This window comes from Pholis gunnellus, assembly GCF_910591455.1.
Source record: "Pholis gunnellus genome assembly, chromosome: 11".
Classification (NCBI taxonomy): Eukaryota; Metazoa; Chordata; class Actinopteri; order Perciformes; family Pholidae; genus Pholis; species Pholis gunnellus.
This window is the reverse complement of record NC_136538.1, coordinates 2871566-2883882: the sequence shown is the minus strand read 5'-3', so window position 1 is coordinate 2883882 and position 12317 is coordinate 2871566. Positions and strand designations below refer to the sequence as shown.

Genomic DNA, 12317 nt, shown 5'->3' with positions numbered 1-12317 from the left:
CCGTTTTCTCTCTCCATTCTCTAATAGATAGAATTTGTGTGTCAGTTGAAAAACTCAAATTATATTACAAAATTCAAAACTGTATGAACACCGGATCTATTATCATTACATTAGAATCACAGAAGTCCGCCTTTACATACATCTTTAGCCTCCGTCTCATTATAATACAAATATTAAATGACAGACAACGAGAATTTTTTAACGCAACCACTGGTTGTAACTGCAGACTCTTTAAAGCCAGACAGGTTGTTACATTCAAATACATTGTGGAGAAATGACTTTGCCAATCATTTCTTAGCTCATAAATGCAGCTGACTCTCATGTATCAGATGTATCAAAGCTGTCCACAAGCACAGGCCACAAAACAAACCATATGGCTCTAACCCTCGCTCCAACCACAGTCCCCTCCTGTTATTGTGGTATTACATGTCTTGAATGCCTCCAGGTCAGAAATATATCCTTACACACCGTTGGACAGGAGCAGCTTGGGTTACAGTGGGTGCTGCAGTGAGACTGCCAGAGGACTGTGCCCTCAAGGACCCACTATTTCTTATTCAGGGCGCTTCAAGGAGTGGTCTCTGCCATTGGGACAGAGTCAGACAAAGCCTGATTTTTATTAAGTGTTCAAATAATTGATAGCCGCAACGAGCAAGAAGGACGACCCGATAAGGACAACGCATACAGCAATACTCTGTTATAATAGTGTGTCGTTTAAACACATATAAAGCTCAGGACAGACAGACACAGTGCAACATAAATGAACTCAGACTGCACTTACCTGCCAGAGTGTAATCCATATCAAAACCAAAACAATTGATCTTCTCCATGGCCAAGCTTCGGTTGACAAAGACTCTGGAAAGGGAGAACAATGTGTGGTCAATCAATGCATGCCAGCTGGCTGTTTAAATGAAATGTGGCACTGCCACGGTTTCCTACAGCAAACGTCTAATTCATGGTGAATAGTAGACAATCAGTCTGGTGGAACATTTTAGAGTTACGGGGGAAATACTAAAGAGCAGCAACACTTTCTTCAGGTCAGCTTTTGATGCATGGCAGACATAGTGAACTACCATGAGTCACAACCACAACACCAACACCAACAGACATGCAATCCTACATATTTGTAGTGACCAGTGCATCTGATGTAAAAACCTCTACGCCTGTCAAAAGCCTTATGGTTCCACTTCAAACGGGACTTCTGGAGACAGATTGAATTTCAAACACTTTTCCTAAAAGTCTAAGTTGTTAACAGGAAATGTAAGACAGCGAACAACATCAAATCTGAGCTCAACATCAACTCATCAGCTGCTACACACACACACAGGCATCAATACTATCATCCCTGACCTGTAGATTGTATGGGTCATATTCATAGCTATCTGTCAGTAGTTTTAGACGAGCGCAACAATCTTTCTCAGACGTTGCCACCAAAATGCTGTAGGCAGTATAAAAATCAACAAAATAATTATTTGAAAATGGAAATATACACTCAGCTGCCACTTTATTAGGTACAGCTAACTGACTAAGTTCTTCAACATGTTGCTGTTGAACTGTATTGCATTATTCACCTTATGATGCTCCGCCCATTTTTTACGGGTCAAGCACAATTGTATTCGTTCTTCCAGTTTAGCGTTAGGAGCGTTGTAAACAATGAATGATATCTGGGAACATTCAGCAGCTTCACTGCAGCAATCAGATGGTTTTACAGAACCACATCCATCATGGCAGTGACTGGAAGGGCGACAGATGAAAACATTTTATGACTTTGTGGTGTTTTTTTGGTGTGGATGGCTCCGCTATGAGGATCTACAAAAGTAGTGAAGCAGATCAGTACACCTGCCGATCAGACTCGGCTGACAGAAGCACATGTGGACGGTGTTTTAGTGATTACTCTCACTGTCAGAGGGCTGGACGAAAGGTTTATAATTCATTAGTTCATCTAAAGACAGAATTAAACCAACCAGTTTACAACAGACAGTCTGTCTGCTAGTGCTCACCTGAGTGTGTGATTCGGTTTGAATCATAACACATTCCCACTGCGTTTAGCTACAGGACATAAAACACTGGTACCTGAAAATAACCGAGGTAACAGTCCCATCCTCGTTGGACGAGCAACAGATCTTTGACTGTTCTTGTGTTCCCGAACACACTTGGATCCTGAAGGATAACTTCTGCTCCCAGCTCTCTTCCTATTCAAGTCCACATTCGCTGTTTTCCCCGCTGTCACACGAGGACCAGCTAGCCGCTTAATCTGCTGACACAGCGCTTTACGGTCCCCCGTCATCGTCTGGATGAAACTGATCCAAACACAAAGACGGAAGTACACACGCCGATCGCTACTTGAAGTGATCTCAAGTAAGAGGCCTTTGTCTGGGCAGAGAGAGGTCAAAGTGTGTTATTGTAACCCTGTTTGTCTTGAAGATTATTTTTACTGTTGATAACGTGTTATTGTGTACATTACGGGTACCGCTTTGGCTTTGCTTGTGTTTAGATCAGCTCACCGCGGGATAGTAAACTGTACTTTATCAGTTAAAGCTCCAGTGTTCGCTAGTCGGGCTCCTGTGTGATAAAGTTACAGTTACTGTACTTCACTGCGGTGGTGAGGAGCCTCTGTGCCTTGCTTTGAGAGTTTTCCCATTCTATCCTGACTAACACACACACACACACACACACACACACACACACTTGCTTGTTTGTTGCTTTTAGGTTTAGTACAGTAGCTGCGTGTAGTTGTATAACAGATAGTTTGTTTAAATATTATGGATTTTTGGTTATTGGTCCCTGATCCCAGGGTGGTGCTCCATTATCATTAATCCATATTAATAATCCTATTGATATAAATATTCGTATTAATATAATAATAACCAAACCTGCTCCTGCCATACCCCATGCTTCAACATGCAGTGTGGACCTGTGTGTAATTACAAAAACACTGTCTACATGTGCTTTTTGTACCGACTGGCCAATCCCACACAGCCAGCAGATCCTCACAGCTCCAAAAATGTAAGCATACATTTCCCAACATCAACTATCAAATTAAAACGTAATTAAAACATTGACGCGTAAAGGATGACAAAGCTAGGAAGTCTAAGCAAAGTAATCGGACCTCTAAAAACGGAAATAAGATTACAAAATGTTGTTTAATACATTCGAGCATATTAGGCAACCTACAGACTAAAATAACAACTTATGTGCAATTACTGCTCGGCTGTAACACGTCAACAGTAAAACTCTCGCTGAGAGCAGCTCACAAAAATCAGCCTTGTACTCTCGTCTCACATCTCTGACTGCTGACGCAGAAATACAGATTACGTGTAATCTGTGACTCTACTCAGACTGCACACTGTCCTTGAGTTTCCATTCAGATGGTGTGAGAGATGACGTCGGGTCGACAGTAACAGATGAGGATTAAAAGGAAAAATGCAGGAGCAGATGGAAATGCAACAGAAGGAGCTCACACTGACAAATCACAATGACCACCGCCTGCTGTCTCCACAGCGAGACACCCGAATATCACTCATCAGTGTCAGTGTGGAAGCACTTCCATGAGAACTGGATGAAGGGTCAACTCACATCATGGACATCACAACAGAAGAGTCATTTAGTCAGTAGTCGCAGTTTGTTTTTAACAACAGACGGTTGGCATACCTCATTGCAGGATGGTTTTGAGCCAGATCCCTTGGAAAGCTTTGTAATAGAGAATACATGTCGTGTTACCACTGAGCTCATGCTACATGGCTCTGGTGTCTTTGTCAGAGAAGAATCGTCTACTACGGGGCCGTTCACATGTTGCGTCTAAATCCTGTGGAAAACCCAGGCCTTGTCGCTTTCTTCTATTTATCCAAAGTGCTTTGGGGGTGGGGTTGCTGTTACTAAGCAACCAAAATCGGTGTGATAACGATGACGATAGTGGAGTTGCTGTAATTTAGCAGTAAGCCTCACCGACGAAACTAAACCAAGTTAAATAGATTTCCAGCAGCATAAATCTGGAATGAACTCCCCACTGAGGACAGCAGAGTCGCTGCCCATCTTTCATCAGGCTGAAAATTCACCTCTTCAAGTGCTACCCTGAGCCTTCCACTCAGCACTTATTGTATTAGTTTGTTTCTGTACGTTTGCTCTGGTTTATGCTCTTAGATGCTGACTTCTGGTGACTAGTAGTTCTCTTGAATAACTATGTTGAATACACTTATTGTAAGTCGCTTTGGATAAAAGCGTCTGCTAAATGACTGTAATGTAATGTAATGTAATTTACGGAAGAAAGAACAGATATCTACAAGCTCTGATTGGTTGTTCCTCGTCACATGGCATGCAGTGGGCGTCCAAAAGATGAACTATAGTATATAGGAAATAGGCGTTTGCTCGTGGCGACGGCGTTGCTCTTGACAACAATGGATTTGAGGGGGCAAAGCATGCGACATGTGAACAACCCCTATTGCAACATCAGTAATAAGATCTGCCTCCAGTACCTGCTATTGATATTTGATCAACATCTTACATATACAATAATCAACATAGACACATCTGACATTTCAAAGCATTCTTTTATTTAGATTTTATGGGACCAGCGGCCCATTTTTTGCATCCAATGCATCTAATAATCTAGGTTAACGTGATGTTTCAATGTTTCTTATTATTTTACTTTCACATTCAGCTTCCCAGGTTGCTGAAGAAAGGAACTGCCATGCTCTGTTCTGTACTTTTCATTTAAAATAAAGTTGCTTTGAAAGCTTCATCATGTGATTAAGCTCAGGAAACAGTTACAAAAATAGCTTGTTCTGGAGCTTTCAGGCAAATCACACAGACTTCACTCAAGTGTCAAGCTCAACCTTTAAAAGGTGGAGTCAGCGATTCAGCGGGTATCTCCTCACAGTTCACTAGCTGGCGCACAACACTACTGCAGCCAATAAGCAACAGGCTGTGGTAGCAACAGGGACAGTACATCTGGAAGAGGGGATTGGTTTGGGTGTCCAGAATCTCTGACTCCGCCTTCAAGCCAATGTGGACATGAACATGTACAGTTCTAGGATAACAACTTAGTATGGGGCCTTGAGCGGAGATTGTTTGTTTAAATGATGTGTGTTTAAAATAAAAGGTACCCTGTGGAGTTTTGACCACTAGTATAGCTGTGGAGTATGTTTTGTATCTACTGCCGTGTTTCCCATTCATTACCTAGACTGTGGCAGCCTGCCAGAGTCACATTTAGTGTTTCCCACAGGATTTAGAGATGGTGGGTGGTAAACTCCTCTGGAAGTATTTCAAGTCAAATGCATCAATCTTGTGCACTTTGAGAGCACAATTAAAAGGCTAGATCTATGAAAACTATTTTGTGCACTAATTGTGGTGGAATGTAGATTCAGGCTCCTCAAGTACTGTAATTAAGTACATTTTTTATTTAATTGACATGAATATTTTAATTTTATGTTCCTTTATACTTCTACTCCACTAGACCGCAGAGCGATATATTGTACTTTCAACTTGACAACATATATTTGACAATATTAGTTACTGGTTAGGCTACTTTACCGATACAGATTCTTAATACAAAATATGAATCAACTCACAAACTATGATGTATTATGAACAAGTATATAGCCTAGTTTTTAAGTATGTAAAGTACTTCAAATGAACTCCACCTTTACCAGCTGCAACATTAAAGAGATGAACACATTAATGCATCAATAAATGTAATCCAATGATATAGGTCTACTGTACATATCATTTGAAATGGATCATTCTGCATGATGACAATAGTTGTACTCAGTGGCGGCTGGCCAATAGACGGCCATGGGGTGTTGCCCCTCCTTGAGCCACAAAAGAAAATGTACCCAGTAATATGTGTAAAATATGATATCTGCGCAAAATATATGCTTTTCCTGCTCGTCCTCTGTGTGCCTGTGTGCACGTCTCAGCAGCGCTGGGGCCATCGAGAAATGGCCCACAAGAGGCGAGTCTATGAAGCAGTTTAGCCAATTGATGATTAAAGATATAAATGAGTGACATACAATTTAGCCAATCAGCGTCCTCAAATAGATTCAGCTAGGGGCCAAATTCGTTCTGCCCCAAGCTGCGCGTCCTCGTCTGTAGTGGTCTCTACAGGCGAGCGCTAGCGCGAGCACTGCTCCTCCAAGACCCGTTTGAGAGGAGAACTTTGAGGAGAACTTTGAGGAGAACTTTGAGGAGAAACTTCAGGTCAAAGAGCTGATCCCAGATCAGCCTGACCTCACAATCAGACAGCAGACTAGCGGGAAAGGGAAGCAGTACATGAAGCTTCTCTTCCTTTTAAAATAATTGTATCAATTCATGACATATATCATTTCATTCTATAAAACCTATCCAGTTTTGATACATTTTCAGTACAATGAAATAATATATATTATTTGATGTTTTGGCACCTCAAACCCTGAAAATGTCAGGCGGTGCACCTGTCCTAGCAGATGAACACTAAGAAAACTATTAAAAAAGGTATTTAAATGATAATAAATTCTAAATAAAATACTACGGCATGCTTTTATTGTTGAAACGATTCAAATAAACCACATTTTCACAAATACCAATAGTTTTAAGCTGTTGCAATAATTTAAAAACTTTTGTCCAGCAATTTGAATGTTCTCAAATGTCAGGGTGGCACAACTGTAAAGATGGGACTTTTATTATGAAATTAAAGTGCAAAACAGTAAACAGGATATTGCATCATCAAGAGGAGCTCAACTGACCTTCATAGCAGAGTGAAAATGTTTTTATATCTCTTTTGAATGTTGATAAAAACAGCTACTTTCAACTTATAGGTAGAGTGGTTCACTTTCCATGTCAGGGCGGAACAACCAATGTAAAACTAGAACAATGTTATTTTATCATAAATGTCTTTATTCTATTTAAAATGTATATGTATGAAGTTGTTAGCAAGAACAAAAGCTAATGCTAGTGTCCTAGTAGATGCCTGTTTCATTTGAAATAAGTTGCAAACGTCAGGTGGAGCAACCGGTAAATCAGGTGGAGCAACTGCAAAGAATGTCACTTTATGATATCATATTTAAAGCTCTAACATCATATACAAATTATAATTTAAAGCAATAAATAATAGGTTGAAGTGAAATTTATTTTGCTTAATATGATGTGAAGAACTATTGTATTGAATGTATTCATTTGTATATTTGTATTATTATGTTTTTCTGTTTAAATGTAAAATAAAATGTTAATTTTCCATCCATCCATCCATATATGTACAAAACACAAACACAAAATACGATGTGTTAGAAACAGTAGACACTCTAAGACAGGGGTGTCAAACATACGGCCCGCGGGCAGGATCCGGCCCGCCACGTCATTTTATGTGGCCCGCGAATCCGCCAGCAAAAAAAAAAAATGTAAAAGTCGGACAATTTACAAATATCCGTTGTATCGCGCACGGCGGAGCTCCTCCCCGATCCGCACGCGCCGCGCACACCTCCACCAGCTGCCACATACGCCCCCCCCCCCGCCCCCCCACCGAAGACGAAGGAGCACCCCCCCCCCCCCCCGCCGACAACCGGCCCTTTGGGGGCAACCATGATGCTGATGTGGCCCCAGAGCGACAATGAGTTTGACACCCCTGCTCTAAGAGATACTTGTCAAAAATTTCAGTTTGAATAAATATTCGGAAAATATATAGTTTTTTATAAATATGTGGTTGCGCCACCTGACATTTTTTGAAGATTCATGTGTTTTCAAGTGGACTCATTTTCCCTCTCGTGTTGACAGATGAATAAATCCGTCAGTAACAAGAACTATGGAGTTGTGTATTTCCTGGAGGGAGTGATCGTTACTACTCTGTTAATTTGTCTATCGTGTCATTTTTATGATATGGGTAATATTGTTCCCTCTGATATGAATAATATTTGAATGGCCTGTGCCCTTGAGTGTGTGGTGGAATGCGTGCTTTAGCTGAATTGATTTTGACTCATTGTTCGTTAATGCCGCCACATCCTGTCATGCGGGTATTCATGTATCTGCACTCATAGTGTATTTGTAGGTGTTGAGCTTCATTTTTACGAGTGCAGACCCAGGTATAAAATGCACGGCCCGCCACTGCTAGCTACTGAAGGTAAACTCAATGTCTACACCACAGACTGTATAAGAAGTGGACGTAGTCGTCGTGACGTCACCCATTGGTTTGTGGACTGATGTTTGGAAATCTTGAGTTTGGACTTTTTGCCATCGCCAACTAATGAGGCTCAGCCATGATCTTTATCACTTTGAATTAGTTTGTTTATTTTCATAATTACTAAATAAATGTCAGGTTCCTGTCAGATTGTCAACAACAAACCAAAATGACTAATTTCTCCATGAACAAAGCCTGAGCCTCATTTCTACTGTAGGGGGAACACATCTGCTAGAGGTGGATGTCTTTACTGTTTAATATTTATATTACTTGTCGCTCTTGTTTTTTACTCTGCATCTTGTGTGCACTGTCCACTTGCTGCTGTGATCCTGTACATTTCCCCACTGCGGGACTAATAAAAGATTATCTTATCTTATCTTATGTCCTTCTGCTTTAATGTATCTGAATGGGGTTTTATCACATAGACCATTAATATGAAGCCTTTCTAATGCATTGAAATAACATCACACACACACTACAGCCAATAACTATAACTTATTTGTCCGGAAGGTACCTGGTCCTAGTTTAAGACTTTAGCAAGACCTTTTTGCCAGTCTAAACTAACACCTACCTGTGGTGAGCTTCACGTCGATACTTCTTCATGGCCACGCCGTCCATGTTGGCTGGTATGTCGGCATAGTTCTGCAGACGGTCACTCCACGAAGTTGTCATCTTGAACCGTACCAACTGTTTCTGTGAGGAAAAGGAGCTACTTGTTAAACCCAGAACCACACAACTGTGGTTAAGTGAGTCATCATCTGCAGAACCGTGGTCAAGCAAACAGTACAGTAGTGTAACTTCAGATGTTATACTTGGATTTCATATAATGTACAGCATAATGTTGTTTTTGACTTGTTATATCATATAGGTCACGGGTCGGAAACCCGCGCATGCGGCTCAGCCCCTCTGTTGCGGCTCCCTGAGGCTACTTCCACACTAAAACGCCTGAAAACGAATATCACCTGACTCTTCACATACACTGGGCATGATGGTGTCTGTGTAAACAGGAAGTAGATTGGTTGCTTAGTTAAAAAAATACGACAGAGTAATAAAGTAGTCTTTAATAATGAAAGGTCGTGTTTGATACTTAAGATATACTCTAAAATCTTCCTCTATGAACTCAAACACACATTTCGTGGAACGTTTTAGAAGTTTTATTTTTCAGACTTAGTTACAGCGCATTGTTGTAACTATTATATGAGTAATTATACACCATTAAATCAACTGAAAACATTACTCATCATTTATGTATTTTAAGTGGATTTTTAGCTAAAAACTGTCCAGACCAGGATATATATAAATAAATATATATATATTTATAATACAAAATAAATAAATAATATACTAACGGTTTAACAAATACTTTGAGTAACGTTACGTTATCAGCTGCAGGACCACAACACTCAGACTCGTAAACAGAGTTTTTATAACGTGCATAACGTTAATGAGTTTTCTGAACAAGAGCAGCAACACCGAGGCTAAGCTAAATATAGCTCGGTGTCCCGTAACGGTAACTTCAGACGCTGATGTTTGCTTCAGATGCTAATGTTAGCTCATGTAACTGCTCTGTTATGTTTCCATCTTCTGACAGTTTGGACCGTTACCGCTATGTTAGCTTAGCCAGCGAGCTAATTCACCTGCTAAAGTGAGTTAGCGTTATTGTATTTAACGTTTGAAACATCACGTCATAGGAGGTGTGCGGGCTTTAACCGGATTAAAACACTCTTTACTTGTGGACAAGAGCACGACAACAACACTACTCACGATGTCGTGATCTCCTGGTTCTTCTTCGTCTTCTTCTTCTTCTTTTCTTCTTCTTCTTCTTCTTCTTCTTCTTCAGATGGTGAATTGCGGTCGCGTGCAGCATTATCGCCACCAACTGTAGAGTTACAGAACTCTTTTCTCGTGTGTGTCATCAGTCCTGTGTTGGAAGATAACACGTGACCGCGTGCTTCAAAAGACAACTCTTCATCACTTTTTTGGGAAGATTGTTTTTCAGGTCCATGTAGTACGTCGTTCCCTAATAGCCTACCTTTCTTACGTTTGTATATTTAGGACAAACAGGTGTCTTTTTATTTACTTACTAGGGACAGTGCACGTTCATCAACATCTCAGTTTCCACCTCTGTGGAATGTGCCAGAGTTAGCTAGAGAGCTCATTTGAGTACAATTCATCAGCAAACACTATGGTACTACACTGTACAGCACAATACTATAAAATACATAAATACAGTACAAAAGTAGCAGATTTGTAAAATCAATTGGCGTGAGTAACAGCAGTGTCAGAGATGAGGTAGCATGATTACTATTGCAGGTTTGGTTTGCTTCATCTCTTTAGTTTTTGTTTAAAGCTTTAGTAATTAGAGCTTTCTCTGAACTCGAGAAGAAGACTGTTCCAGTAGCTCTGACTGAGGAGAAGCCAAACTTGATCCACACAAGGGATGGTCCCCTCTGGTGTTTCACGGTGTTGCCCTGCTGCTGCATTATGAACTGACTCAGTGTGGGAGGTGCAAAGACAATGTACAACCTTAAAGACGAGGCATGCATCTGCAAAATATTTAAAACTATCGAAACTAAACAGATTGTACTATATTGCAATGGTGCTATTGGCCTTCGGGTCAAGGATGTTTAGTGTCTTTGTAAAGGGACTCAATGGGTTTCAGAGTTGTCATGAAAGAGTCTGCATTTGATTGCAGATATCACAGTTCTGATGAGTGTATAGATCATTTTAGATCAGTACGTCCCAGTGCGCACTCATCTACACATCTGGATCTGATACCAACACCTTCCTTTTCTATCTCCACCCATTAACCTCGACCACTGTGTCTTGACTACATTCATTAATTAACTCTACTTGCTTTTAATCCATTTTGGGGTCGCTTTATCTACAGTTTCATGAATGCATCTTGAATGCCTACATGACCTGGTGCCCATAAAAACTGCATCATAACCTAATACTTCAATATAAAGATTGCAATAGTTCATAAAAAGATATCCTGTCTACATCTTGGCGCGGTTTGAGACTTACCTGGGCTGTCCTTGTCGTTGTGCTACCTGCTAGTTTTTCTCCAGATGCTTTCGCTCCTCAGATCTCCAGAGTTCAGCTTTTCTTGCAGGTCAACTCGTGTCAAGTTCAAGTGTCAGTAACCTCGGTCACAAGTCAGCGTTCTGTTTCCATGGATATTACTGCCGCCTGTGTACCATACTCTGGTATAAAGTTATGTATTTCAACAATTAGCCAAATTAATTATACAAGTTGTCCCTTTTTTGTTTCTACGGGTGTTTTTTCATGAAGCTTATCATTTTCTATTGCCTCAAAACATAAATGAACAGAGAGGAAGATATCGTATCTTCTGCTGACAATATGTTGAGTCATGTTCACAATATATTGATCTGTCAAAATGAGAAAGTAATCATCTGTCAGGACGAGCAGCACCTGATGATGAACACAACATGTTGAGAAGAGCCAACTCAAAGTTAACAGTGTGACTGCAGAATAACCAATCAGTGAATCAGAAGAAGTCAAAACACACAGAGAGCTCTGTGAAGGTCACACAATCTGCTCCCCATCATGAGTTCTTTGGAGGCAGCTGTTTTTCTGTTGATTTCTAATCTGTTAGGGTTAGGGTTAGTTAATTATATTTGTTTTAAGATACAATAATATGTTTAAGTTTGAATTCACATTCAGAGATGGCGTTTTATTTAAGTCTGCCAACATGCAATTCATGTTTGCATATTTGACATTGACTTCAGATTTTGCACTCAGTTATTAATGTTTTCAAAATAAATGCTCATTTAAGTACTTTAATCATCAGTCATATTTCCATATTCATCTTTTATATTTCCCTCATTCTTCTACTATAGTGAGATGGGCGTGTCCATGTATGACTCGCCACCAGATGGAGGCAAATGTAACACTTCATCATCTGTTCTTTCTCATGCAATCTGACGCTTTAAATTTCAAAGAAATATAAAAGAAGAAAGAGACAAAAAAAATACAAATAAAACAAACATCAAGCATTGGTTTAAAAAATAATATTTATACATACACCCAATACCTACACACACACTTACATATGTACACACACATGGTGCTCACAGACACACTAACGTTGCTCCTCAGCCTGTGAAAACACTGAGGTTTTGGAAATAGATTATTTAGTATCTTTTTCATGGTG

The 12317-nt window shown here is 40.1% G+C and overlaps 1 protein-coding gene across 1 annotated transcript in view; it reads right to left on the bottom strand.

The window, feature by feature from the left end:
* The window catches only part of nt5c2a (5'-nucleotidase, cytosolic IIa), a 28907-nt gene extending 18933 nt beyond the window's left edge, over positions 1 to 9974 (bottom strand). Inside the window, exons 1-3 of the mRNA XM_079168809.1 lie at positions 9905 to 9974; positions 8712 to 8833; positions 779 to 852 (exon numbers count right to left, since the gene is read on the bottom strand). Of these exons, the coding sequence (XP_079024935.1) occupies positions 779 to 852; positions 8712 to 8812 (175 nt within the window). The 5' untranslated portion in view covers positions 8813 to 8833; positions 9905 to 9974. The remainder of the gene's footprint in view (positions 1 to 778; positions 853 to 8711; positions 8834 to 9904) is intronic.
* Between the last annotated feature and the right edge of the window lie 2343 nt (positions 9975 to 12317).